The sequence below is a fragment of the Pelecanus crispus genome, chromosome 1 (genome assembly GCF_030463565.1).
Source record: "Pelecanus crispus isolate bPelCri1 chromosome 1, bPelCri1.pri, whole genome shotgun sequence".
NCBI lineage: Eukaryota > Metazoa > Chordata > Aves > Pelecaniformes > Pelecanidae > Pelecanus > Pelecanus crispus.
The window spans coordinates 226799357-226827119 of NC_134643.1; the positions used below are offsets into that span (position 1 = coordinate 226799357).

At 62.8% G+C, this 27763-nt stretch overlaps 2 protein-coding genes across 2 annotated transcripts; one reads left to right on the forward strand and one right to left on the reverse strand.

Moving 5' to 3' along the window:
- Nucleotides 1-230: 230 nt before the first annotated feature.
- Nucleotides 231-5095, reverse strand: XNDC1N (XRCC1 N-terminal domain containing 1, N-terminal like). The gene is made up of 7 exons (XM_075721957.1): nt 5010-5095; nt 4052-4190; nt 3808-3963; nt 2495-2763; nt 1972-2275; nt 1421-1505; nt 231-573 (listed from the first exon to the last, which is right to left on the reverse strand). The coding sequence occupies exons 1-7, from the start codon at nt 5052-5054 to the stop codon at nt 231-233; spliced, it is 1341 nt and encodes a 446-aa protein (XP_075578072.1). The 5' UTR covers nt 5055-5095.
- Nucleotides 5096-6794: 1699 nt separating this feature from the next.
- RNF121 (ring finger protein 121) lies at nt 6795-25707 on the forward strand. Its single transcript, XM_075720518.1, has 9 exons — nt 6795-6851; nt 15865-15902; nt 16917-17058; nt 18087-18241; nt 19292-19399; nt 20179-20299; nt 22407-22540; nt 24485-24586; nt 25553-25707. The coding sequence occupies exons 1-9, from the start codon at nt 6795-6797 to the stop codon at nt 25671-25673; spliced, it is 978 nt and encodes a 325-aa protein (XP_075576633.1). The 3' UTR covers nt 25674-25707.
- Nucleotides 25708-27763: the final 2056 nt, after the last annotated feature.

Sequence of the window (27763 nt, forward strand, 5' to 3'; positions counted from 1 at the left end):
CGCTGCGCCTCTGCCAGCGCAGCCGGCGCTCCCGCGCAGGCTCATTCCCTGCCCAACTCCTGCCCGAGTGCATTTGCCGCGCCACGACTGGCTCCAGCGGTGCAGGCAGCAGCTCACCCGACGGGACGGGCAGGGCTCTGGTCCAGCGTCGCCAACGGCCGCAGCGATGCGGCTTCAGTCCCCCCGCCGCGACGCGGGGTTCGTCCCCCGGCTCCGCTGCCCTCGCAGCCTTACCCCAGGCGGTGGGACGGGGACGGGGCGCCTGGCGTCGCTGCCTGCTCCCCGCAAGCGCTGGCGTGCCGTTCCACCTCTGCCGCGCTGAAAAGCAGCTCGCAGATGGGGCAGGAGACCCAGGCGTTGGGGGACGCCTCCGCCAGTGGGGAGGAAGGCCAGGCTGCGTCGTCGGGGTCTTCCTCCCCGCAGCTGGAGGCGTGCGCAGGGAGGAGATCCAGGCGGAAGCGGCCTGCGGAAAGGGGAGGCGACGCGGTCGTCCTGGGCTCTCCGGCGTCGGGGTGAGCGCTGCTGGGTTTGGGCTCGCGCCCTCCCCGAAGGTCCCCATGGCAGCCTGGCACCCTGCGACGCGCCGGGACGTCACCCCCCTCTGCCCGCACCCTGCACGAGCGAACGTCCCGGCTACAGAGCCGCTGCTCCCTGAAGAGCCGGGGTTCGACGCGCAAGCAGGGACGGTGGAGCCAGCGGCAGCCGCCACTGTCCCCACCTGCCGGCGTCCCCTCACCCCTCGCAGCCTTTCAAACCCAACTGCCCCTGGTCTGAGCCCCCCTCGACGCCGTGGCAGCTCTGCCACGGCTCGGCCTGGCTCCATGGCTCCGCCGCAGCGCAGGTCAGCCGCGCACCGCACCGGGGACGGGGCCCTGGGCTGACCCCCCACACCTCTCCCACCACCGCTTCACCTCCCAGCTTGCGCGGGGAGCGCCGCCGAGCTGAGGGGACTCGGCCGACGGACAGACAGACGGACAGAGTGCGTCCCAGCCGGCCGTGCGGCCTCTCCGCGTTTACGGGGAGGTCGTTTCAGGGCAGAGGACGCCGCTGCCAAGCCCCCACCTGAGCAGATGGGGCAGATGCCCGTCTCCCTGTGGCCGCCGTCCCCTCCAGCGTCTCCCCTCCGGGCCCGTCGCTCTCGGTGGCCGTGGGCTCTGGCTCTTCCTCCTGACCTGGGCTGCCTCGGGGCGGCTGGCAGAGACCTGCGGAGGCGTTGCAAGAGGAGTTGGAAGCTTAGGGCTCGCTCCGCTGCGTCCTGCCCACCCAAAGGAGCAGCCCCAGCCGGGGACCGGATCCGGCACCGCGCCAAAAAAGAAGGGAGCCGCGCAGTGGGCGCAGGCAAGGAGCTGGCTGGGAAAGACTCGGAGCAGAGCAATCGCCGGGGTGAGGGCAGGAGAAACGTGGTGAGCCAAGGGATTACCTGCCCGCAGGGCTGGAAGCTCTCTGCCCGCTGGCTGGCTGCCTGCGGCCTCTCATGGGGGCTGCGGGGATGTCCTGTGCAGAGCCTGCGGAACAGCGGATGAGGGGTCATCTCCTGCCCTCCACCCAGCAGCGCCACATCTCCCGGCGGAAGGGGCCGTGTGAGAACCGAACCAACGGCGTTCATGGGGTAGGGAAAAACACCCCCGCGACGCAAAACGACGATTGCCACCTCCAGCCGCCCCGCGGCGGACAGCGAACGGATCACGGGAGGCTTCTAGGTGAGCCGTGGGATTTACCGTCGCGCTTCTCTCACGCCTGCAAGGAGGGCGACTTGTCCCCGCCAGCGGGGCAGGGGAAAGGGGGTCTCTCGGGGCACGGGGAGCGCCCCGGCAGCTGCGGATTCGCCCCGGGTGGGATTCTACCAGCCACGGGCAGAGCCCTCAGCAGGACAAGACCCCTTTGGATGGTTTTGGGGGGTGCGTACCAGCTATGCAAAGGCTCTCCACACTGCGACGTGCCCTACGGCGGCCGCAGGCAGCTCTGGCTCACCTGGCACCCCAGAGCCTCCCGGGTCCTCGGTGGGCAGCTCTGGGTCACCCCTCGGGGCGCCTGTGCCGGCTCTGGGCCTCAGTGCCCGGCTCCGTGCCGCCGACAGCACCATCCGGGCCGGGCGGCTGAGGCGCTCTGGGCTCCAGGAGCCTGGTTCCAGCTGCTGTAGACGGCTCTTCAGCCGCTCCTCCTCCCTCGAGCTCCTGGAGGCAGAAATTGGCGGCCCCCCGGGGAGGTGAGCGCCGGGGGGGGTCCAGGTGCCCGCGGGCTCGGAGGCAACGCCTCGGGGTGGCTCCGGACCTGGCTACGCAGGGAGAGGATGGAGACAGATCAAGATCAGGCTACTTACGAGCGCGGTTCTGCAAAGAAAGTCCGGCAAAAAGCAGGGCTGGAGCGCCAAGGGCCGTCCGCAGGCTCGGCATCCTCCTGCGGGACAAGGGAATGCCTCGGGGAATGGGGACCAGCGCTCCGTGCCCCCCACCCTGGGCGCACACCCCCGGTTTGGCCAGGCGAGCACCCTCACCGACTCTCCGTGGGGCACGAGCAGCGGCAGCGGAGGAAAAAGCGCCGTCGCCGCTACCTCCCGGCGGGTTCCCCCGGTGAGGAGCACGCGGAGGCGGCGAGAGGCACCTACCAGGCCTTGCTGGGAGGGCGGCGGGGGGTGCTCGGGCTCCTGCGGCGTGCGCACGCGGATGAAGGACAGCCCGAACTGGCTGCGCTTGCTGAAGGGCTGGCTGCAGGTGAGCCGCAGGCGGTCCCACTTCTGCCCCACCGCCAGCGCCGGGAAGTCTGCTGCAACGGGGGGGGAAGCAGTTGGGGTTGGAGGGGGCAAGCCCGCACCGCTCCCGCCTCCGCTCGTCAGCCTGTGCCGCTGTTCCCCCCACCCAGGACCAGGACGCGGCGACAACCGGGGGATTACGGGCACGGGAGAAGCCAGGGCAGGGGAGCGGAGCCGGTACGACCCTCCCGGCGCTGCAGAGCAAACAGGATGGCCATGAGCCCTGGTGTCCAGCACTACTTAGAATCATGGGATCGTTGAGGTGGGAAAAGCCCTTTAAGATCACCCAGTCCAACCAGTAACCCAACACTGCCAAGGCCACCACTGAACCAGTTCAGGGCAGAGTCATCATTTCATGTTGCCTGCCTTGGGGGCTGGATTATTTTTAATGACATTAAAAACTAGGAATCACTAAGGTTGGAAAGGATCTCTATGATCATCAGTCCAACCATCAACCCAACACCACCATGCCCACTAAACCATGTCCCAAAGTGCCACCTCTGCCTGTTTTTTGAACCCCTCCAGGGATGGGGACTCTGCCACCTCTCTGGGCAGCCTGGTCCAATGCTTGACCACTCTTTCCGTGAAGAAATTTCTCCTAATATCCAATCTAAACCTCCCCTGATGCAGCTTGAGCCCATTTCTTCTCATCCTATCACTTGGTACCTGGGAGAAGAGCCCAACACCCCCTCCCTGCCCCCTCCTGTCAGGAGCTGCAGAGCGATCAGGTCTCCCCTCAGCCTCCTCTTCTCCAGGCTGAACACCCCCAGCTCCCTCAGCTGCTCCCCACCAGCCCTGTGCTCCAGACCCTGCCCCAGCTCCGTTGCCCTTCTCTGGACACGCTCCAGCACCCCAATGTCCTTCCTGTACTGAGGGGCCCAAAACTGGACACAGCATTCCAGGTGCGGCCTCCCCAGTGCCGAGTACAGGGGGACGATCCCTGCCCTGCTCCCTGCCATTCCCCGCTCTCCCTGTCCCCCTCCACCCACCCCAGCCAGCCCCCCCAGCCTCTCCGCTCTGCCCTGGGCCTCCTTCCCTCCGGATCAGGCAATCTTTACCTTCCTTAAACATCCGGACCCCGCAGCGGTTCTGGTCCAGCTTCGAGTCAGCCGGCGTCATCAGCGCAACGCTGGGCAGCAGGGTGAGGTAGGGCCGGTCGAGCGGCCACGAGGAACGTCCCACCTCGATCTGGAGAAAGGCGCAGCCGCAGTTGCCTGCGTTCAGGCAGGAGGGAGGTGAGGCTCAGCGCTGCCGATCCCGTCCAGGGCACAGCCCTGCCCGAGCCGGCGGCGGGGGACGTACCGACGTCCACGTAGCTGATGGGACTGGCTCTCTCCAGCTGCAGCTCTACTCTCAGCTGCCTGCTGCGGTCCTGGGGGCAGCCGAGCCAGGGCCGAAGGCCGTCCTCAAGCAGCAAATTCTCCACCGGGTACTTGGGGTCCTGCAGACGACGGCAGAGACGTCACGTCACGCGCCAGCTCCCTCCCCGGCCACCTTCCCCTTCACCTCCGTCTCACTCCAGGCACTTGGGAGAAGCGGAGGAGTTTCTGGCAACCCAGAGAAATAGGACTCCGCTTTTTGAGAGCGGGAGAAACACGTGTAATTCGTGCCCTTCAGCCGGTGCCTAACAAGGAGCGCTGTGCCCCGTCATGTCTCACGCCGAGACCCCCGCTCTTCAGAGCCCTCAGCAGATCAGAGGGAAACCCGGGCTTTGCAAACCTCATCGACTCATGGAATTGTTCAGGTTGGAAAAGCCCTTTAAGATCACCCAGTCCAACCAGTAACCCAACACTAGCAAGGCCACCACTCAACCAATTCAGGGCAGAGTCATCATTTCATCTTTCCTGCCTTGGCGGCTGGATTATTTTTGAATGACAGTAAAACCAGGAATCACTAAGATTGGAAAGGCCCTCTAAGATCATCAGTCCAACCATCAACCCAACACCACCATGCCCACTAAACCATGTCCCCAAGTGCCACTTCTACATGGTTTTTGAACCCCTCCAGGGATGGGGACTCCCCCACCTCTCTGGGCAGCCTGGTCCAATGCTTGACCACTCTTTCCATGAAGAAATTTCTCCCAATATCCAATCTAAACCTCCCCTGGCGCAGCTTGAGCCCATTTCCTCTCGTCCTATCTCTTGTTCCTTGGGAGAAGAGACCAACCCCACCTCAGATCACCAGTCCAACCACCAACCCAACACCACCGTGCCCACTAAACCACGTCCCGCAGCCCCTCTGGAGGAAACCCCCCGGCGACCTGTGAGGAGAAGGACACGACGTAGCTGATTTTAACCGGAGCCATGCGGGATCCCCTGGAGACAGCGCTCTGCCGGGACCGAGCTTCCTTTTGGATCCCTCCAGTGCCTGGCGGGGAGCGAGGGCAGCTCCGCGACTGCACCGAGCATTTCCCGGCGGGGCAGAGCCGGCGTTCTGGCTCCGGCCAAACCTCTGCCCCCGCTGCCTGCCACGGCACAGCTCACCCCGATTCTGAACAGAGTGAAGCGGGGGGCACCGGGGCAGCCGCTCCGTTAGTCCCCGTTGACTCCAACCTCACCCCCCCGGCCCACCACCCCCGTGCCCCCCAGCCCTGCCCCGCCGCCCCTCAGCCCTGTTTTGCCACAGCAGGGCCCCCCACAACTGACTCAGCCCCCCCAGTTCTGCCCCCCCATATCCCCAGCCCCACGCACAGACCCCCCAGATCCATTCTGCTGTCCCAGTACAGCCCAGGCCCGCCCCACAACCTCCCCCCCCCCAGCCCCACTCACCCCCTAGCCCTGCCCCCCAGCCCCCCCCCAGACTCCCTATTCACCCCATGGTACCCCCCAACCCTGCCCCACAGCCCCCCCAGTCCTCCCATTCACCCCACAGTGTCCCCCAGTCCTGCCCCCCAGCCCCTCCATTCACCCCCCCAGTGTCCTTATAGCCCCCCCAGCCCCCCCCCACCCCATTCACCCCCCAACCCTGCTGCACAGCCACCCCCATTCACCCCACAGCCCCCCCTCAGTATCCCCCACCCCATTCAGGCCCCAGTGCCCCCCAGCCCAGCCCCACAGCCCCCCTGGTGCCCCCCGGCCCAGCCCCACAGCCCCCCATTCACCCCCAGTGCCCCCCAACCCTGCTCCACAGCCCTCCAGTGCCCCCCGGCCCGGCCCCACAGCCCCCCCAGTCACCCCCAGGGCCCTCCCAGTACCCCCCACACTATTCACCACCAGTGCCCCCCAACCCTGCCCCACAGCCGCCCCAGTGCCCCCCGGCCCGGCCCCACAGCCCCCCCACTCACCCCATCCCTGCCCCAAATCCCCCCCCAGTGTCCCCATAGCCCCCACAGCCCCCCACCCCATTCACCCCCCCAGCCCCCCCCCCATCCTTACCCCACAGCCCCCCCCGGCCCCCCTACCCCCGCCGCACCGATCCCGAAACCGCCGCCTGAATCTCCCGCCCAACCCGCCTGACCCCTGACCCTTGACCCCTGACCCCGCTCACCGCTCCCCGCCGCTCCCTCCTCGCTTCAGGCCCCGCTCCCGGCCCAGACCCGGTTCAGGCCCCGCTCCCGGCCCGGCTCAGCCCCGGCCCGGCCCGGTTCAGGCCCCGCTCCCGGTTCGGGCCCGGGCCGGGCCCCGCCGCGGTGCCTGACGGGACACGCAGTCCCCCGGCTAAGGCACCGTCTGCCATGTGCGCTCCCTCCGAAACAGCGTGCGGGGACATCGGGAAGGGGCGGAGCGGAGCGGGCCGGCGGCAGCCCGGTAGCGTTGACAGCGGCGGCCACGCCGTGCGAGGCGGCTGGTGACACCGGGCCCGCCGGTAAGGGACCGTGCGTCCCGCTCCGGCACCGCACATGGCAGATGATCCCTGGCCGTGACAGCTCGCCCCTTCCTCCTGCCCGACGCGGCGCCGCTGACGGCTGTCCCACCCCTCCTCTCTTCTGATTGGTCGTCGCAGCACGGCCGCGCCCAACCATTGGCCGGAGGTGCGGTGGCGTGGCCGGTGATTGGTGGACGATGGCGGAAGGAGCTGGCCGCTGGGGCTGGGGGGGGGGGGCAAGATGGCGGCGGTGCTGGAGGTGGAGGTTGGCGGCCCCGTCGAGCGCGATGTGGAGGAGGTAGCGGGGGCCGGCGGCCCCGGGGAGGGAAGGGGCGGGGGGCTGTGGGGGGCTCGCAGCGGGGCGGGGGCTCGGGGGGCGCTGGGGGGGCGGAGGAGGGGTGTGCGCTGAGGGGCTCTGAGGCTGCGGGGGGGCCCTGGGGCGGGGAGGGGGGGGCTGGGAGCTTGCGGGGCTTTGGGGCAAGTGGGTGTGGGGAGCGTTAGGGCTGGGGGGCCCTGGGGCAGGGGGATATTGGGGGGCCCTGGGGCAGGAGGGTGCTGGGAGCTTCTGAAGGTCCCTGGGGCAGGGGGACATTGGGGGGGGCCCTGGGGCAAGGGAACATTGGGGGGTCCTGGGGTAGGAGGGTGCTGGGAGCTTCTGAAGGTCTCTGGGGCAGGGGGACACTGGGGGGGGCCCTGGGGCAGGGGGACATTGCGGGGGGCCCTGGGGCAAGGGGACATTGGGGGGGTCCTGGGGTAGGAGGGTGCTGGGAGCTTCTGAAGGTCCCTGGGGCAGGGGGACGCTGGGGGGGGGCCCTGGGGCAGGGGGACATTGGGGGACCCTGGGGTAAGGGGACACTGGGGGGGTTCCCTGGGGCAGGGGGACATTGGGGGGGGGCCCTGGGGCAGGGGGACATTGGGGGGCCCTGGGGCAGGGGGACATTGGGGGGCCCTGGCGTAGGAGGTGCTGGGAGCTTCTGAAGGTCCCTGGGGTAGGGGGACATTGGGGGGGGGCCCTGGGGTAGGGGGACATTGGGGGGGGCCCTGGGGTAGGGGGACATTGGGGGTCTCTGAGCTGGGGGGACACTGGGAGCTTCTGAAGGTCCCTGGGGCCAGGGGACGTTGGGGAGGCTCTGGGTCAGGGGGACACTGGGGGGCTTTGGGGCAAGGAGACATTGGGGGTCCCTGGGTTAGGGGGATGCTGGGAGCTTCTGAAGGTCCCTGAGGCAGGGGGACATTGGGGGGGTCCCTGGGGTAGGGGGAAACTGGGGGGCTGTGGGTTAGGGGGACACTGGGGGGCCCTGGGGCAGGGGGACGCTGGGAGCTTCTGAAGCATCCTGGGGCAGGAGGACATTGCAGGGGGGTCTGGGGCAGGGGGACATTGCGGGGGTCTTTGGGTTAGGGGGACATTGGGGGTCCCTGGGGCAGGGGGACATTGGGGGTGTCTCTGAGTTGGGGGGGACATTGGGGGGGTCCCTGGGGCAGGGGGACGCTGGGTGTCCCTGCGTTAGGGCACCTTTGGGCTCTTGCTGGTGAGCCGCAGCGGGTCTGCGGGGCCCTGGGAGAAGGGGCCTTGGGGGCTGTGGGGTCCCCGTGGGTCTCGGAGCCACCGGGGAAGGGGGAGAGCGGGAAGAACGGGTGGCGGCGGAGGGGGGGAGGCTCGGGGATGGCCTTTGAGCTGCGGGAGGAAATGGCGGTTTGGGACGTGGCAGGGAATCGCGCACCGAGGTGCTTCGGGGACGAGCCCCGCCAAAGGACTTTGCATCCCTGAAGCGGGCAAAAGCGCCCGTTCGTTCATTCCCTGCCTGTAAAGCTCGCTGCTGGAAAAAGCCGCACGGGACCGGGGTGGGATTTGCGTTTTCGGAGAATAGGGGAGCAGGTGGGGGCTGCTCGGGGTGCCCTCGGACACCGGCAGCGCGGGTGACGTTCCCTCCTGGCAGCGACTTCTGCCCGTCACCTTGGTGCTGCGCCGCGCCGACTTCCACGCCGAGATAATTAGTCGCCCTTGTCGCTTTTGGGGAATTGAAGCCGTGCGAGGTAGAGGGCTTTAATCGAAGTTCCCGTGCTGGCGTTCAAGCATTCCTGGAGATGAAAAATTACAAAGCTTTTTTAAAAAAAAAAAAGTCTGCTTGGAAAGCTGGAATTGGGAGCAGGGGCTCGCCTGCTTCTGCGCAACCGGAGCGCGGCGTGTGCGTCTGCCGCGGCGTGTGTACCGCGGCGCCGTTAACGGCACCGCTTTGCCGCGGCTTTTCGCCGGCACCTGCGCTTCGCGCTCCCGAGCTTTCCTTCCGCTCGTAGAGTGGTTCTGCGTGCGCGCAGCTGGCAGCGCTGCCCGCGCTGTGGGAGCAGCGGTGCGGAGCCGGGGGACGCGAGACGGTCGGCCGGTGCAGTCGGGGAGGGGGTTTTGGTGCTTTTCCTCGAGTACAGGTGGTTTGGCTTAAACGTTCTCAGGTGCTGAAGGTTGTATTTGGGAAGTTTCCTGGCAGGGGCAAGCTGCGGAGCTTCCCTCGCGTACGGCTGAGCTGTGCGAGCGAGGCAAGGCCGTCTGCCCGGAGCGCGGTGGGAGCTCGTGCGTCCTCCCTGCACCGTGCGCTGCTGCCGGAGAGCGGGTACGGGGCGGTGACAGGAGGATTCAGCCTCAAACCCAGCGGGCCGAACGTCTTAAATGACAAATTGTTCGCTCTTGACTTGCTGCTCGTTATATTTCAAGATGCTCACTGGTGGCTTTTTATGCCAGAGCGGTGTTTTTTCCAGCCAGGCTTTGAAGAACGCCAGGGTGTACGTGTGCGTGCTGGAACCAGGCTGTCCGAGCCCCTCTCTGAACAAGCGAGCCCGGCATCCTCCTGCCAATCTCTTCCGTCGTGATAAGCGAGACTTAAAGCGAGCTCGTAAGCAAAGAGTAAACTGTTGCACTCGTGAGCGCCTTAGTTCAGTGCTAGCAGCAGGTGGGAAACCTCCTTCCTGTAAAAAGGTGGAAGATCTGAGATCTCTGACCCTCAAAAGTGAAATTCCGGATTTTCAGTCCAGCAGGAAACAGCTTTTGGGGCTGGCTGAGAGGGGCAGAGAGGGCGTCACGAGGAGGCGGCTGATAAGGAGGCGCAGGCAGGGCTGTGCTCATCCCTGTGCTGTGATTCCATAAAATCATCGAATCATGGAATCATAGGATGGTTTGGGTGGGAAGGGACCTTCAGGGATCACCCAGCCCAACCCCTGCAGTGAGCAGGGACAGCTTTAACCAGAGCAGGGTGCTCAGAGCCCCGTCCAACCTGGCCTGGGATGTTTCCGGGGATGGGGCCTCCACTGCCTCTCTGGGCAACCTGTGCCAGTGCCTCACCACCCTCACTGTAAAACATTTCTTCCTTAGATCCAGTCTGAATCTGTTCTTCTTTAGTTTAAATCCATCAGTCCTTGTCCTGTCACAACAGGCCTTGCTATAAAGATTCTCCCCATCCTTCCTGTAGGCCCCCTTTCAGCACTGCAGGGCCGCACCAAGGTCTCCCCGCAGCCTTCTCCTCTCCAGGCTGAACAACCCCAACTCCCCCAGCCTGGCCTCGGAGCAGAGGGGCTCCAGCCCTCGGATCATTTTGGTGGCCTCCTCTGGACCCGCTCCAACAGCTCCGTGTCCTCCTTGTGCCGAGGGCCCCAGAGCTGGACGCAGGGCTGCAGGTGGGGTCTGCCCAGAGCGGAGCAGAGGGGCAGAATCCCCTCCCTCGCCCCGCTGCCCACGCTGCTGGGGATGCAGCCCAGGATGGGGTTGGCTTTCTGGGCTGCCAGCGCACATTGCCGGCTCATGTCCAGCTTTTCATCCCCCAGTCCCTCGGACAAAATCCGTACACTTGTGTTGTCCTGAGATCTTGGCAGCTCTTTGGGCTGAGTACCTCACTGCCAAACCGTTAACGGTGGGGCTGGTGCCTGGCCAAGGTCTGAAAGCGGTGGCCAAGGTCTGAAAGCGGTGGCCGAGGTCTGAAAGCGGTTTAACGTTTCGCTTGGTGCTGCCCGCGCGGGGATAAACGCTGAGTGTGGTGTGGCTTTGGCTCTGCCTGCTTGTAACTCGGGCTGTCCTCAAAGGTTTCATTTCCAATTATCGAAGCGTTTGATCAGTCGGGGCCTTCCTGCTCCCCACCGGTTGCTACTGCGCTGTTTTATGAGCAGAAAAAACGAGGAATTGAGATTCCAGAATTTCCTCAGACTAAAGAGCCTGCCTCTTCAAAATCTGCCTCGGGGGAGCGGCCAGACTCTCAGCGCTCTTGGGATTGATCTTCCAGTTATTTCAGGTTGTTCCTAGTGGGTGATGTGAAACAAATACCGAGGTTTGGGCTTGTGGGAAAGGGGAGATCGGGTCCCGGGCATCCCGATCCTCAGCTCTTGTGCCTCTGCCCGGTGCTGTGCGCAGCGGGTGCCGGATGCCGTTGGTTTTGACGGCCAAAATCCTGCGGAGCCGCACAACGCGAGCTGTAGGCTGGCCTGCAGCGCGGAACTGAAATCAGCAGCTGCTTAATTCTCCATCCTCGAGATGTTCTCCTGACCTCCTTCCCAGATTTAGAGGGTAAGGAGATTACAGCCGGCTGGCGGCGGGGCGGTCGCTACGCGTGCCTGGAGATCCTCCCGTCTCCCCGCTTCAGGACTGTGAGAAGCGGGCAGTTCGGGTTTTTGTGTTACCGGTAGCCTCAAGCTTTGCGTTTTCCTAGAGGGAGGTAATTCTCCTGACCATCCCGGCAATGGGGATCGCGGGTTTGGGGCGGCTTTGGGGCATTAGCCCCTGCTGAAAACCGAGGAGCGGCGTGAGTTTCTTCCAAAGGCTGCGATGCCGCGTCCGAGGAGAGAATTAGACTTTAGTCAGAGATATCCAATTTCTCCCGGTCATCACCCAGAAGGGGGTTGGGCTTTTTGAGCGGTTCGTGAGTTACGGAGGAGACAGAGGGCAGAATATATCATTCTTAATTCCGTATTTTTTTTAAAAAGAAGTTGTTCTAAGGGCTCTAGCTGGTCGCACACGGCGGGTCCTGCGCTGGTATCGGCAGCCGGAGGAGGGAGCGGGTTGGTGCTCGAGGCTCGGCGGAGCGTCTCCTCAGATACTTCAGTCGTCCTCGTCGTTCTTGCCTAACCGCGCTCCTCTCTGCTCTGGTAGAGGGGGGTTTGAGAGCTCCCCAGCCTTGCTGATGGGGATGGGAAAGGACCCAAAACCTGGCTGTTAAAATGAGACAAACCCAAACTTAGAAACAGCGAGCGCTTAACGGCGAGGGCGGGCGCGTCTCGGCGCCGCCTCTCGCGCTTGGATTCGCCGGCGCCGTTCGTTTTTAGAAGCAGAACGAGATTTCTTCGCGAAGAGAGCCTGCGGATCAAGAAGGGGTTAACTGGAAGGTCCCGCTTGGGATGGCTGCGCTGCCAAGTCGTCTCTGACAGTCACCAGATCGCTCCCTCTCTGCCTGAACCTCCCTTCTGTCACGTCCCCGCCTCCCCCTTAAAAGTTATTTCAGGAGCTTTAAGCTCTGGGGAATCTGGTGACGCTCGGTCCTGGTAATTGAGGGGAAATTGTGTCCGGCGCTGTGGATTCTCGCACCTGCGAGGCCAGCTTACGTGGCGCCTGCTGTTGGCTTTGGAGGACAGCTAGGTAGGAAGCCCTCTTTGCGAAATGCCAGCAAGATTTCCTTAGGGTTCGGGGCCCAGAAGGCTTTCGCTCGTTTGCTGGAAGAATTTGGGGAAGATGCTGAAGGGAAGAGGCCGAGAAGCGTTCCCTAAGTGTGGGGCAGAGCGGGGCGGACGGAGCGGCTGCTGGCGCGGCGCCGAGGAGGAGCGACCGGCAGCCGCTGTACGGGGAGAAAAATAATCGATGTGTTTTGAAGACGCCGGACTGCCTGCGCTTGTAAAATGTCCTCATCCAGCGAGGAGTGGGGTAGAGCCTGGGGGGAGCGGGGATCTCCCGGGGGGGTGGCAGCGGGAGCCCCTGCGTGACTTCCCAAAGCTTGCAGCGGGATTGACCTACGCCGGAGCTGAGCCGGGGTTTCTCAGCTTCTCCTGCCTGCAGTGACTTGAGAACATTTTAAACATAATATTTTTTTTTTTTTTTACTGTTTGTCAGCGCAGTTGTTCTAACGACGAATTGCGTAGCCGACTTTTTGAAGGGAAAGCGGCGACTGCACTGATTCATCTGTGAATGCCATGTCCAGTTTTGGGCCCCTCACTCCAGGAAGGACATCGGGGTGCTGGAGCGTGTCCAGAGAAGGGCAGCGGAGCTGGGGAAGGGTCCGGAGCACAGGGCTGGTGGGGAGCGGCTGAGGGAGCTGGGGGTGTTCAGCCTGGAGAAGAGGAGGCTGAGGGGAGACCTGATCGCTCTGCAGCTCCTGGCAGGAGGGGGCAGGGAGGGGGTGTTGGTCTCTTCTCCCAGGTACCAAGTGATAGGACGAGAGGAAGTGGGCTCAAGCTGCATCAGGGGAGGTTTAGGTTGGATATTAGGAAAAATTTCTTCATGGAAAGAGTGGTCAAGCATTGGACCAGGCTGCCCAGAGAGGTGGGGGAGTCCCCATCCCTGGAGGGGTTCAAAAAACAGGCAGAGGTGGCACTTGGGGACATGGTTTAGTCTACTCTCCCCTTAATTGGTTTAGTGTGGACTTGGTAGCGTAGGTTAATGGTTGGACTGGATGATCTTAAAGGTCTTTTCCAAGCCAAACGATTCTATGATTCTATCTGGACATGGATGCTTTCGGAACAGAAGAGCTGGGGCTATTTGGATACGAGCACGCTTCTCGGAGCCGGTGTCAGATCGTCACCACCTACGCGCTGTTTCCTACGCGAGCCGGCGAGCTCGAACAGGGACTTCCACAGGTCTGTATTTTGCATCTGTCGGAGTGCTGAAGTGCTTCTCGAAGGCCTCGGGGACCGAATCTCTCGCAGGTGTTGCTCTAGGGGGAAGCAGAGCAGATGTGTAACGGCGCGCAGCCGGGTTGCTGCTGCGCGTGCGTTTCCTTGCCTCCTCGCCCCGGGGGATAATTAGGCGCTGCAGAAGCAGCGAGGCGGCCGTGCGTGTCCTCAGCCGTGCCCGATCGGAGGTGCTGGCTGCAAGGCGCCTATTTGGGGAACAGCCCCCAGGGATCTGCGTGGCACCTGCGAGCCCTGGGGTAAAGGTTGAAGCCGAGCCGGCAGCTCCGTACCCGGTGATCAGAGCCTGGGGTGAGGTGGAGCCCATTCCTGTGTACACGTCTCCAGTGTGTGCAGGAAAACGTGATAACAGAGTCCTTGCCGTGACTTGTTTTTGATCTCTCTTCTTACGGCTCCGTGCCTGCTTGCTGGCAAACATCGAGCGCGGGTCATTCGGGGCTGGCCCCACAGCGCGCTCGGCTGCGGCTGTGCCGGGGAGAGAGCCGGCAGCCGGGGCGAGTGCCGGCCCCTCGGCCGTGCTGGGGGGGGTCTCCAGCCAGACGGGGTTTTGTGCCTCGCCAAGGAAAGGCGACGTGAAGTCAGAGCTGCGAGATTTCGTTTGCCGCGTCCCCGGCGCCACGTGTCAGGGTTCGCGCTGGCGTGGGATGAGCGCTGCCCGGCCAGCGAGCCCCTGCAGGGACGTGACCGGTGCTGGAAGCTTCTTCAGCTCTTTTGTGGAGGTACAAAGCTCCAAGAAAAAGCTGAAATGCGATGTCGAAGGTTCCCCCACCCATCCCCAGTCCAAATGCCCTGTGGTGAGAGCGTTCCCACCGAATCTCGCTGGGGGAAATAGGGGATTCTGTGAGAGTCGGCCTTTGTCCCCCGTACTCGGCACTGGGGGGGGCCCCACCTGGAATACTGTGTCCAGTTTTGGGCCCCTCACTCCAGGAAGGACATTGGGGTGCTGGAGCGTGTCCAGAGAAGGGCAACGGAGCTGGGGAAGGGTCTGGAGCACAGGGCTGGTGGGGAGCGGCTGAGGGAGCTGGGGGTGTTCAGCCTGGAGAAGAGGAGGCTGAGGGGAGACCTTATCGCTCTCTACACCTACCCTGAAAGGAGGTTGTAGTGAGGTGGGTGTTGGTCTCTTCTCCCAAGGAACAAGCGATAGGATGAGAGGGAATGGGCTCAAGCTGTGCCAGGGGAGGTTTAGGTTGGATATTGGGAGAAATTTCTTCATGGAAAGAGTGGTCAAGCATTGGACCAGGCTGCCCAGAGAGGTGGTGGAGTCCCCATCCCTGGAGGGGTTCAAAAAACGGGCAGAGGTGGCACTTGGGGACATGGTTTAGTCTGGTCTACCCTTAACTGGTTTAGTGTGGACTTGGTAGTGTAGGTTACTGGTTGGACTGGATGATCTTAAAGGTCTTTTCCAAGCTAAATGATTCTATGATTCTGTTCTGTGATTTGGGTGCTGCTAGCTTGCAAGCTGCGAAGGTTAGCACAGAGTCGCGGTTCTGCAACCGGGGATTTTAAATCGCTTCGTCTGGTTCCTTCTGTCCCCCAAACCTGTCACTCTTCAGCCTGGCCGTTTCAGCTTGCGTTAAGCACGGATTACGCCAGCCCATCATTTCTCATCACTAACAACAGCAACTCCCGTCGCTCTCGGTCGCTCCTGTCGGGCAAAGACTTTGCTGCCCGTAACGCTTGGGAGAAAATTCCAGCCGTGTCAGCAATAAGTCCTAAATCATTCTTTTTTCCTCAGTTCTTTCTGAAAATTCTGGCGATGGCTCGTTGCTGGTGCACAGATGCCACTCCCTGTCCCTCAGACTGGTGGGGTTTTGCGCTCCCTTCTCTGCCCCGTCTCTGACGTGCGCTGGGATCGCTGCTCCGCGCCCAGGGCCGCCTGGCTGGGTGGCGAACGTGGGACTTAAACCGATTCCTCCGGCGCACGTAGCGCGGGGTGGCGGGCAGAGCCTTGGCTGCTGTAAAACATGGGAGGGTGAGGGGAAAGGTGCTTGCAGGCGACGGAGGAGCAGGGGGGCTCTCCCCGTGCTGCTTGCGGGGGTCGAAGGACAGCGCCGGGCCGTGGCGTCACGATGGGCGCGTCGAGGGTTTGTTGTTTAAAGCTTCTGAATCCAGGCTTTGCCGCCTTAAAGCTTTCCGAGAGCAATCCCGGGGGTCTCGCGGGATGGCTTTGCAGCTGACTCTGCCGCTGCTGCCAGCGCCGATCGGGTCTCACCGGGGAGGCAAAGGAGCCGGGCGCCGTGTCGGTGCTGCTCGCGGCGAGCAGGCAGTGCAGGCGCAGCGCAGCCTGGCTCGTGTGGGGCACAAAGCAGCATCTGCGCTTGTTTGGGGGCACGAAATAAAGAAATTATCCCTTCTAGGCTGGTATTGCTGCTCCCAAACTGCAGCAGCTGATTTCTTTGGTGGTTTTTTTTTTTTTTTTTTCTCTTTCTTCCCCCCAGGTCGACGTTTCGCACTTGTCCCCAGAGGAGAGATGGAGGTGAGTCTGTGTTGCGAGGCGAACCGATGCTTGCGGCTTGAGCGAGCTCCTGACCAGAGCTACCAGCACCACAGCCCGTATTCACGGCGGGAGGGGACGGGGTCAGCCTTCCCTGCGCAGTGTTATTTGTTAGGGGGAAGCATGAACTGTCTTAAAAGGCAATACTAATGTTTTTCTTTTAAACTGCTTGCTAGCTCTTCCTCCTTTTCCCTTAGCCAAACCAATTTCAGTCAGACACTTGTTGAAAAGCACAGTAAGAGACGGGTCTTCGCTCAGTATTAATTTACAGAGGACGACTGAAGATCGGGGAATTTGGCATATTTGTTGGGTTTGGATTTTTCTTTCCCCCCCTTACTTGAACTATCTTGTCAGCTTGAGACCGAGGTGTGAAGATGTTACAGGTATTAATTCTGCCTTGGTTTTTGGTCAAGCAGCACAAGCTGCCGAGAAACCCCAGGTGTCTGTAGAGTGTCACGCTGGAAATCGCTTGCACCAGGACACACATGGGGTTGCCCAGAGCAGGGAGAAGCGATTTGCTGGGGTTTGTGGCTTTTGCCAGCTGTAGCCCGTGCCCCCCGCTGCCCATCCAGCCTTCCCTTTGTTGGGCGAGAGGGAGAATGGTGCTGGCGGCTCTGCAACAGGGCTGAGGGTTTGGTATCGAGAGTTAGCGCAGGCTCATGGTGTCAAACAGCCGCTCGGGCGATGCCGTTGCAGCCGTGAGCCGAGTTAACGTGAAACGTGCGCTCCACGTTCGTTAGCTCGGGTGTGTCGGCGTGAGTTCTCTCTGCCTCGCTGGCACCAGGACGGGCTGGGCGGCAGTCTTGGCTTTCACGGTTTAAAAATGAGCCGGTCTCAGAGAAGCCTTTTGTCCTTTCTCCTCTGGATTGCAACGCCGCACACGTTTCAACGCTCCTTCTCTCGGTCCGGTCTTCCCAGCTCCCCCGTACCGAGGTGTTTGTCAGCCCCGCCGCGCTGTTAGCGTGCTCTTCAGCTGCCTTTTCCCTGTTGTTGCAGGGTGGAGCACGCACGGATGCATGCCAAGCACCGTGGTCACGAGGCGATGCATGCCGAAATGGTCCTCATCCTTATCGCCACGCTCGTGGTGGCACAGCTCCTGCTGGTTCAGTGGAAGCAGAGGCACCCTCGCTCCTACAACGTAAGTGTCTCCCACGCAGCCGTTTTGTCTCTGAGGCTGGACGCGAGTGCTGAGCGATGCCGTCCTTCAGCTGATGAGAAGTGCGTTCCTGCTTTTCTCCTCTTGTCTGGTGTTGAGATACCCTCATCTTGCCAGCAGCGTGGGGGGATACCAGCTAGGGATGAGGATGGACGCGCCCGGAGGCCTCAAGTTTCGGTTATAAGTGATGCCGTAACTTGGTTTTCCATAGCGCTTTGACACCAGGTGATGGGACAGGCAGCTCTCGGGTATTGTCCCGAGGGTAACGCAAAGGGAAGCCGCGTTTTGTGGGTGCTTCCTCAGAAGCGATGGGGTTTTCTTGCTGCCGGGACCCCGGGTTTGATGGATCCTGCAGCACGGCTGGGCTTGACGAGAGCAGACCTGCCGCTTGCCGATGCCACCGGCTGTCAGGGGCTGTTATTTTACCTGAACTAACCTCACCGTGACTTCCTTATCGTAATTAATGTTTCCAGGCAACACCGGTAATCCTCTATGAACTTTAAACCTGACCCTGTTTGCCTCTTCCCCTCCGGCAGCACCGCAGGAGCTCGGCTGCACGGCCATAGATCCCTCTTGGGAACAGACTGCAGGGCAGAGGCGATTCTGAGACCCTCCGCCGTGCCCGTCTCCTGGTTTAATACTTGCCTGCGGTGTCTGGGGTTGTGGTGTTCGGGACCCTGGGTAGGCGAAGGTTTATATAGCCGCCTTACGACAACTAGTTAGGTGGATCATCTCCTGTACCTTCCTGCGGAGACGTTTCCTCTGCGTTCTCGCTCCAGCTCGAGTCCTTTGCTAGCAAAGATCGCCTGGCTGCTGCCTCTGACTCCCTCAGTCAGGCTCAGAGCCTGTTCTCTGGGTGCCGGCTACCAAAGACCAAACCTCCCGAGTTCCCTGGTGCTGTTCAGGGCCCTTTGATGCAGGCAGGAGAACGGCTGCCAGGGCTGGCAGGGTGTTTCTGACGTCTGATGAGCAGAGAACCAGCTCAAAATGCCTTTCCTCTGTTCCTGCAGATGGTGACCCTCTTCCAGATGTGGGTAGTGCCTCTGTATTTCACGATCAAGCTGTACTGGTGGCGGTTCCTGGTAATCTGGGTGCTTTTTTCAGCGATTACAGCTTTTGTCACCTTCAGGGCAACTCGAAAACCTCTGGTACAGACAACGCCCAGGTTAGTACACGTGTTCCTGGGAAAACTCCTCAGCCCCAGGGTAACCGTTACAAGGAGCTCTTTCCAGTTTTGCTGCTACAAGTCATAGAATCATAGAATCACGGAATCGTTTTGGTTGGAAAAGCCCTTTAAGATCATCCAGTCCAACCAGTAACCCAACACTGCCAAGGCCACCACTCAACCAGTTCAGGGCAGAGTCATCATTTCATGTTGCCTGCCTTGGGGGCTGGGTTATTTTTTAATGAAAGTAAAACTAGAATAGAATCATTAAGGTTGGAAAAGACCTCTAAGACCATCAGTCCAACCATCAACCCAACACCACCGTGCCCACTAAACCATGTCCCAAAGTGCCACCTCTGCCCGTTTTTTGAACTCCTCCAGGGATGGGGACTCCCCCACCTCTCTGGGCAGCCTGGTCCAACGCTTGACCACTCTTTCCATGAAGAAATTTCTCCCAATATCCAATCTAAACCTCCCCTGATGCAGCTTGAGCCCATTCCCTCTCATCCTATCGCTTGTTCCTTGGGAGCAGAGCCCAACACCCCCCTCCCTGCCCCCTCCTGTCAGGAGCTGCAGAGCGATCAGGTCTCCCCTCAGCCTCCTCTTCTCCAGGCTGAACACCCCCAGACAGTGACCCAATCCTGGTGGCACCCCGCGGGTGTGCAGCCCCTGCCCGCGCCGGTCGGTGCGAAGCGCTAACTGCTGGCAGCCCGCCCGATGCACGCGGTACCCGAGCGGGTGCTGGAGAGGCAGATGCCGCGTGGGGCTGGTAGCCTCACCGAGGGCATTCCCGGCCTGAAGCACGCTTGCTTATGGCCTTTGGAGATCCTGAGGTTTCCAGTTTGGAAGTCAAGACCCGCGAGCGGCCCGTGGCGGCGGCGGATCTGTAGCTTGCGTTAGAAACTTTAAAACCATTGCCCATGTGTGTGGGTAGGTGAAGCGTCTGCAAACAACACCCGGCAGGTTGGAAAAGTAAAACTCTTTAGGTGCTTGGTGCAGCTTCGTTCAGGAAGAATGAAATAGTTAAATTCTTGTTTTCATTCTTTACAGGCTGGTTTATAAATGGTTTCTACTAATATACAAGATCAGCTATGCCACTGGAATCGTAGGGTACATGGCTGTGATGTTCACACTTTTTGGTCTTAACTTATTATTCAGGTGAGTGAATCTTTCGTGTCCCGCTCCTGGGGCGGGGGACGTAACACGCTGTGTGGAATAAGGCCTTGGCTGCGACTCTGGAAAAAGAGTTCTCTTGGCAACCTGATTAACGGGGCCAAAGAGGCTTTTGGGGTGTCCTCTCCCTGCTGGGAGGATCACGGGTGAGATGCTGGTACCCGAACTGGTCAAGGTCGCTGGTACCTGAGCTGGTCAAGGTCACTGGCGAGCCCTGCTGCCAGCTCAGCTGTGTCAGCAGCTCCTCCAGCTCTGCGCGTGTCCGGCCTGGGGCCAGCGGTGGGATTTTCTTTCCTACACTGATAAAGCGGTACCTGCGACAAAGCAGCCAGCCCAGGTGCGGTAGCGGAGGACCTTAGCTCGAGCCATCTTCGTGTTTAGAGAGGTTGATTCCTTCTCTGGAATATGAGCAGACCTGGCGACTGCCTGCAGAGGGGTGGAAGGGTTTACTGGGAGCTGTTCTGGTGCACGAGCGAGTTGCAACTGCGGTTGCTCATGCCAGGGGCTGGGGAGGGCGATGGGCACCGGGTATTAGCCAGCCGGGGCGTTACACCCACGTCTCCGTTCCAGTTGTGCTTGTTGGCAGACACCTAGAAGACCTTGGCGGGCGACGCTTGCCGGTGACGTGTGTCCGCTGCCTTGGCGGACCGCTCTTGCGACGGAGTTAGTGCTGCGGGCTCTGTCAGCAGGCTGGCTTTGCACCCCTGCAGCCTCCCTAAAAAAGAAAAAAAGCTCTTGATATCATTTGGGCTCCTCTGTTGCAGAATCAAACCAGAAGACGCGATGGACTTTGGCATCTCCCTCCTCTTCTACGGACTTTACTACGGGGTGCTGGAGCGGGACTTTGCTGAGATGTGTGCGGATTACATGGCCTCGACGATCGGGGTGAGTTAACGCCGTGCTGTCCCCACGGCGAGAGTCCTGCCCCGTTACGGAGGGGCCTGGAGCGTGGCGGTCGCAGCAGGAGCTTTTGCTTCCCCCAGATGGGAAAAGGCATCGAACTCCCCCCGCCCCGTGAGGAAGGGCTCCCTGAGGCTGCTGCTTTTCTCGCTGCGCTATCTCTGGGCCCAGCACCGTGGTGTCTGGGAAGTTTCTGATGTAACAGACTTGCTCCGAGATCCTTAAGAGCAGAGCCTCTGCGGGTGCCCCCTCATCCCCAGAAGCGCAAAAATTGAGGAGTGGAAGGATGTGCTCAGCCCCCCACTAAACTCCTGACAAATATTTCTCTACTTGGGCCTTTAAAATCTCCAGCGCTCCCGTTTCTGGGACTGTGCTGCGGGTGCGTTAACCCGTGACCGGCAGCCACTGGCGAAGGATTCACCCCACGGGCTTCCCTCTGCTGCTCGTACCCACCGCAGCCTGCGCTGTCCCTGGGGACGGGGCACCTGCAGTGGGGGCCTGAAATCTGTAGCCCACTCGCCCGGTACCCAAAAAAGCCCAAGCCACCAAAAAATATGCGACCCAGGACAGCGGTGGAGCGGGTCACGTTGCTTCTTTGCAGCAGCTCCTTAGGGTCTTGGACTTTGTGTTTCCCCCTGCTTTTCTCCCCCTGCTTTTCTCCCCCTGCTTTTCTCCCCCTGCTTTTCTCCCCCTGCTTTTCTCCCCCTGCTCCTTGGAGGTGCTGCCTGGCAGGACTGGGGAGCCCCAGCCCCTCGGCAGCTGCCCTCCACTCGCACTGGGACACCTCGGCAGAGCTCGGGTCTCCCCCCACGTAGGCGGTGGGCACCCAGGACAGGCCTGCAGCAGCCCAGGCGCTCCCCGGGGGTCTGGCCTGGCTGCAGGGGCTGCCGGCAGCCTGAGGGCTCCATCGGGTGCTCGGAGCGGAGATGTGCCAGGTCTCTGCCTGAGACGTGTTTTGCTGATGGTGCTAAACTAGGAGGAGCTGTGGTCATCCTCGAGGGTAGAGGGGCCTTACAGAGAGATCTGGATAGATGAGAGAGCTGGGCAATCACCAACCGTATGAAATTTAACAGGAGCAAGTGCCGGATTCCCCACCTGGGACGGGGTAATCCTGGTTATACGTACAAACTGGGGGACGAGAGGCTGGAGAGCAGCTGATCTCCTCTCTCCGGTGACCAGTGAGAGGACACGAGGAAATGGGGTGAAGCTGCGTCAGGCGAAGCTCCGGCTGGGCGTTAGGAAAAGGTTCTTCACCGAGAGGGTGGTCGGTCCCTGGAACGGGCTCCCCAGGGAAGCGGTCACGGCCCCAAGCCTGTCAGAGTTCAAGGAGCGTCTGGATGTGGTTTAGTGTTAGGCAGTCCTGCGAGGAGCAGGGAGTTGGACTCGATGATCCTTATGGGTCCCTTCCGCCTTGAAATATCCTACGATTCTACGTCTCCCGGCGTGGCCGTGGGAGCCGGGACGCAGCATGGGTGACCCGGGGCTCGCGGCCGTCCCTGGAGCGCGTGGGACCAGAGCTGCGTGCGGGGAGACCCGGTTGCGTGCCTGCACCCTCCCGCGCGCTGCGTCAGGCCGGCGCTGAGCCAACGGGCTGGGAAACGGCGCTGGGTGGCCGCTCTGCGCTTTGCTCTTCGGCCGTCCGAGCTTTGGGGCGAAGGCTCAGGCTGTATTCCACGGCTCGGGCCGTATTTGCCAACCCGAGGTTGTCATCTTGGGTCAAAGCGGTGACCTCCAGCTTTTGTCCTGCCCCCAGCCTCGCCCGGCATGCGTGCGCCGGCCCCGGCAGCTGGTGACGGCTCGCCCGGCCGTGGTGGAGCGAAGCGGGGTGGTCCCCGGCACGGGGAGGGGGCGCGTGGGGCTGGCGGAGGGACTGGGGTGCCGTGGGCCGCCGCGTCACTGAGCAGCTCCCTGTCCTGTTGTAGTTGTTTCCCGCAGCCGGACCTGTAACAAAGGTTTTTAAGCCCAAAAAGGCCGAGGCTGGACTCCTCGGGCGCTGACCCCAGCCCTCCTTAAAGCTTAGCCGCTCCGACGCGGGCATGGGACGCGTGCCCTCCCGCTGTCACCGCTCTCCCTCTGCTCTGCCCTCGCTCAGTTCTACAGCGCCTCGGGGATGCCCACCAAGCACCTCTCCGACAGCGTCTGCGCCGTCTGCGGCCAGCAGATCTTTGTGGACGTCAACGAGGAAGGGATCATCGAGAACACCTACCGCCTCTCCTGCAACCATGTGTATCCTTCTCCTCCGCAGCCAGCCCCTCGCCTCGCTGGTTCCCTGCCGGGGCTGGCAGCAGAGAGCTCCTGCCCTGCGGCTTCCCCCACCTGGGGTGAAGAAACGCCTGTCCCGGGACTCAGGGCCGTTCTGTTGATTTTTTTTTTTTTTTTTTTCCAGTTGATCCTTGCCTGTCTCATAGCTGACTTGGCACGGGAAGAGGCGCGGTCCTGCGTGTCCCTGAAATCACTTCCTTGCCGCCTCCGCGTGCGTTACAAGTGGTTGTTTCCTCTTCCTTCTCCTCCCCAGCTCCCCCGGCGCTGCCGTGGAGCTGCACCTCTCTTTCCAGCTGCTTTTGCCAAATCTGCTGGCACCTGTCTGCCCGGCGCTCGCCGCCGTGCCAGCTCCAGCGGTGTGAGGTAGGGGTGTGGAGCGTCCCCATTCCAGCCGAGCTGGGCTGCCTGCGTCGTGCCGGCTCCTCCTCGGAGAGCCAGCGCTGCGGGTCCCGGCTGAAAGGGACGAGTCGGGGTGTGGGGGGGAAACGCCGCCCTCGGCGTCCCCCAGCACGCAGCCCCCCTCAGTCTAGTGCCACCGGTTGATTCCAACCACAGCCCGGCTCCAGCCGCAACCCGGCAGCTTCCTCCTTCCCCAGAACCCCTCCGGCGACTCTGACTCTGCGCCCGGAATTGCTCAGCCCTCCCCGTCAGCTGACCGATGCGCAGTCGGTTTTGAAACTGGAAATCCTGCTCATTGCAGCCGGGGACGGGTCAGGGGGTTTTCTGGCAGTGACTCAGCGGTGGAGGTGGGATGTCCTCTGGCACCGCCTGCGTTACCGCCTGTGAGGTGGTTTCCAAACCGGGCCCTGAGCAAAGGTCACGCTGGCAAAAACTCAGGGCCTAAATTTAAAAGCGCTATAAACTGTTTGGCGAGGTTTACCCCAGCCCGGCCCTGGCAACCGACCCCACGCGCGCAGGGTCTGCGGCGTCGCCCAGCCCGCAGCAGCTCGGGGCCGGGGGAGCGGTTTGTGGCTGCCGCAGCAGCCGGTGCTCGTGGTGGTCGCCGAGGCCGAGGGCTGGCTGGCGGCCCTGGATCGTGGCTGCCGGCGGCACCGCGGCGGCCCTCCGCTCCGGGGCCAAGGAGAGAGCGGCTCCCGCTGCTGCTCTCTGCAGTTAACCCTTGCTTTGAGCAGCAGAGGCGTTACCCGGGGGAGTTTCTGTTTGCACGGTGACGGCCTCGTGTGCGGCAGAGTCCCCCGTCACGGCGAGCGGCCTCGCCGCGCCGCGGGGCCCTGGCTGCGGCCGCCTCATCTTTCCCCGTGACTTCTCTGGGCTGTGCTCAGGTTGGGCAAATCCTCGTTACCCGTCTGCCGTGACGGAGCTTAGCTGGCACCTGGAAGTCAGTCCCAGGGAGAAATTCCTTAAATAGGTCGTTAATCCCCGAGAAGCCTTTGCGGGAGCTGCGTGTAACGCACGCAGTCGAGCTTGCAGAGCTCTCCGTGGCCGTGCAAACCTTCCCGGTGCTCGAAGCGCCGGTGTTTCGCAGCCGGCTGCGTCCCTGCTGCTCCGGCTCTCGTATCGAGGAGCTTCCCTGCAGCCTCTGCCCTGGCTGCCCGCCGTCGGCCTAACCCGGCCCTGGCGCCAACGTGCGCCGGGCTGTGCGCGCAGCGGGCACCGTCGGTGTAGGGTTTGCGTCTCGGCGGTGCCCGGTGCCTTGGTTGTAGCCCTTGTGATGCCTCCCCAGCGCACCGTCCCGTGAGCCCTTTCCTCTGTACCTGGAAGGCGCTGCGCCTTCTAGGGAAGGAGCGCCGTTGTGCAACGCGGCCGTCCATCGCGCGGGGTGGACGTTTCCTGTCCCGCCTGCGGGTGACGACTTTCAGCTCGAGGGTTTCCACCGCGCTCGGTCATATCCCCCCGCCCCCAACTCCTCCAGCTTGAGGCAGTTCCCCTTAACCTGCTGCTCCCCAGGTTTCACGAGTTCTGCATCCGTGGCTGGTGCATCGTTGGGAAGAAGCAGACGTGTCCGTACTGCAAAGAGAAGGTGGATCTCAAGAGGATGTTCAGTAACCCGTATCCTTTCTCCGCGGGGCACCCGGTGCCTTGCGGGTAGAGCGCTCGAGGGGCTCGGGGCCGTGCCCGGGAGCTGCTTGGCTGCTCCTTTGGGTCTGCCTGGCACCCCGGGCAGCCGCCAACAGCCCCCAGCAGCGGCGGAGACCCTGCAAAATCCGGCCCCGAGGTGGGCGCATCGCCTGGCACGGAGCGATGGGCACGCCGGCGGGGCTGCGTGGCCCCGGGCTCCACCTCGGCCGCTGCTCCCTTCGGCGAGAAACAAAAATGTTCACGAAGCCCTTCAGGGCTGACCCCCGTGCCCCAGCCTTCCCCGCACCGTCGCAGGGCACGACTCGAGCCCCAATTTTTGTTTTTCCACCTCTGGATGTTCCCGTGGGGAGCGCGAGTCCCTGCGCGGAGCCGGGGCGCCGGGTTTGCTGCCTGCGCGGCCCGTGGGCCCGTCCATCCCCGCCGGAGGAGATGGTGAAGCCGGGGCACCCCGCATCCCGTGGGATACTTGGCTGCGCCCCAGGCCCTCCGTGGCGAGGGGAGGCTGGCCGGAACCAGCCCTCCCCGAGGCACCCATCGCTGCAGAGGCTCGGGGCTGCGTCCCCGTGGCGTGGCGGCGTTGGGGGGTCCATAGCAGCGTTGAGTGGCCCATAGCGGTACTGGGTGGCCTGTGGCGGCGTTGGGTAGCCCATAGTAGCAGCGTTGGGTGGCCCGTGGCAGCGTTGGGTGGCCCATAGGAGTGTTCAGTGGCCCATCGTGGCAGCATTGGGTGGCCCATCGCGGCTTTGCGTGGCCCATAGCAGCTTTGGGTGGTCTGTGGTGGCTTTAGGGGGCCCATAGCAGCATTGGGTGGCTCGTGGCAGCGTTTGGTGGCCCATGGCAGCTTTGGTGGCCTGTGCCAGCTTTGGGGGGCTCCTCGGTGGACCCCGCTCCTCTCCCCCCTGTCTCCCCATGGCTCTTTAACTCCTTCCCGCCCAGCTGGGAGAGGCCTCACGTCATGTACGGGCAGCTGCTGGACTGGCTACGCTACTTGGTGGCTTGGCAGCCGGTGATCATCGGACTGGTCCAGGGCATCAACTACATCCTGGGGCTGGAGTAAGAAGGGCAGGCGGTGGGGAGCCGCGGAGCCACGAGAGGACGCGTGCCCGGGGCGGGGGACGGCAGCCGGCCGGGGACGCCGGCTTTTCTCCGTCGCCTCACAGGACCTCGGCTGTCCCCGAGGATCGCGGCGCCGGGGAGGGGACTGAGGGAGGACGCTACCCTGGGGTCCCTCCTGCTAGGGCTGGGGGAGTCTTTTTTTTTTTTTTTTTTTTTTTTTTTTTAAAAAAAAAGCAATTGTTTTAATGAGCGTATTTAAAACTTTCTATTGCAGACGGAAAGAGACGCTTGTCCCCTTTCCCTCCCCCAGCCCCTCTCCGGCCCTTCGCACGGTGCCAAGGTTTTTTTTGGCTGTTCTCCCTCGCCTTCCCCGGGGAGGTGATGGGGAGAGGGACGAGGCTGTGCTGGCGTCGGTTCCCCGGAGCAGCCCCGCCGGCGGCGAGGAAGGGACGCGGGGAAGCGGGGTCAGATTTGGGCCCCGTGTGCCGCGGAGGAGAGGCGGCTGCAGCCCAGCGCCCTGGCAGAGGGGACGGAGGGGACATTTCGGCTGCCCGAGCCCCGCGGGCCGGACTTTTTGGCTGCCAGCTCCCCCTCCTTGGCGCCGTGGGCGTACGGGGAGGAACCGAACCGCTCTCCTGCGCCGCGACGGTGGGCTCTGCCCGCATCCCTGCCGCGGGCAACCATTTTGTACGCTCCCGTCTTTTCTACGTTCCTTCCCTGGGGAGCGCCCGGCTGCCGTGGCTAGGCAGGCCGGCCAGGGCACCCAGCGGCCCCGCGCCATCTCCCCGCACCCCTTTTTGCGACGCTGGCCGGTACGTCGAGAGCGGGTTACCCCTGCCCCAGGGCTCGGGGCTGGGGGGACGCCTCGCTGGCCATCGCTCTTTTTGGCACTGTAATAAGAAAAGGGACGGAGCCAAGGGCACGGGCTGGGCCAGTGCCGGCGTTTTTCCCTGCTCCGCACCTCGGAGCCTTGCCTCCGTCCCTCTTGGGCAAAGGGCCTCGAGCTCATTTTTTTGGCAGCGTGCGGGGGAGCGACGTCCCCAACCCCGGGGCCAGCCGGGGCGTTTTGGGGGTGGCAGGCAATCGGCTCTCCCAGCGGTACCGGGGAGGCTCGAGCCGCGTCCCCCGAAGGTGCCCGGGCTTTGGCAGGGGGACGTGGCGAGGGGACACCAGGCAACGTCACCCCGCTCCCGCTGCGGGGGATTTGGGAAGCAGCCGCAGCGGCGGGTGCGGCGCGCGCTGCGTCACCCGGGGGAGACCCGGCGTGGCTGCGCCACGTGCCTCGCCCGGACCTTTTGGTTTTCTTTTCGGGTGAAACCGCGACGCAATGTTGTGCCAAACACAGAAATAGAATCCTGGAAACGGAGACGTGGCCCAGGGGGTTTTTCTTGATCGTGGCGCAGGGGTTTTTTCCTCCACCGGCTTCCCTGCCCCGGGGTGAGGCCGCGGTTTCGGGGGGGGGGGATGGCACATGCGGCTGGGGACGCAGCACCCCCTCCACCGCCCCTTGCCCACAAATTTTGCCTCCTGGCACCCCCGGCTCAGCTGGGTTGGGCTTTCATGGGGAGCAGGCTCGCGGTGGAGGAGCGGAGGGTGCCGGGCCGGCTCCCCATGGTAGCTGCCTCCAGCCCCTCGCTGCCCACCGGACCCCCCGGGCCAGCGCTGCCGCAGCTCCAGCGCTGGTGCCCGCGGGCAGGATGCGGCCGCCGTCCTCGTCCCGGCCGGAGGAAGGGGACGTGCCGCGCTTGGCAGGCTTGGAGAGCTCCCCGAGATAACTCCTCTTCCAGCCACGGTCACGCTCTTCTGGGAACTGTCGGTAACGCCTGCCAGGAAACTCACCGGGATTTTAGGGGCTTTTTTTTTTTTTTTTTTTTTTTTTCCCCCTGCGTTGGTCCCGTGCCCGCGGGAGCTGCTGGGGCACGAGGGCTCCGGCAGCCGCTCCTGCCCCGTGCCTGCGCTGCTTCCCTGCCGTGGCCGTGCTGGGGACGCAGGAGGCCCAGGGGCTTCTTCTCCCCAAAGTTTGCGGCCCGAGCTCGGCGGCTTTACCGAAACCCGGGTGCCTGCTGCTCTCCCGGGGGGCTCTGCCGTGGG

Excerpts from the sequence above, each read along its gene's own strand:
- XNDC1N (XM_075721957.1), bottom strand. The coding sequence starts at position 5,054 with ATGGCTCCGGTTAAAATCAGCTACGTCGTGTCCTTCTCCTCACAG. Across the intron at positions 2,276-2,494 it reads TCGTGCCCCACGGAGAGTCG|CCAGGTCCGGAGCCACCCCG; the intron begins GTGAGGGTGCTC and ends CTCCCTGCGTAG. Across the intron at positions 574-1,420 it reads GCTTCCAGCCCTGCGGGCAG|GGTGCCAGGCTGCCATGGGG; the intron begins GTAATCCCTTGG and ends GGCGCGTCGCAG.
- RNF121 (XM_075720518.1), top strand. The coding sequence starts at position 6,795 with ATGGCGGCGGTGCTGGAGGTGGAGGTTGGCGGCCCCGTCGAGCGCGAT. Across the intron at positions 6,852-15,864 it reads TCGAGCGCGATGTGGAGGAG|GTCGACGTTTCGCACTTGTC; the intron begins GTAGCGGGGGCC and ends TCTTCCCCCCAG. Across the intron at positions 15,903-16,916 it reads TCCCCAGAGGAGAGATGGAG|GGTGGAGCACGCACGGATGC; the intron begins GTGAGTCTGTGT and ends CTGTTGTTGCAG.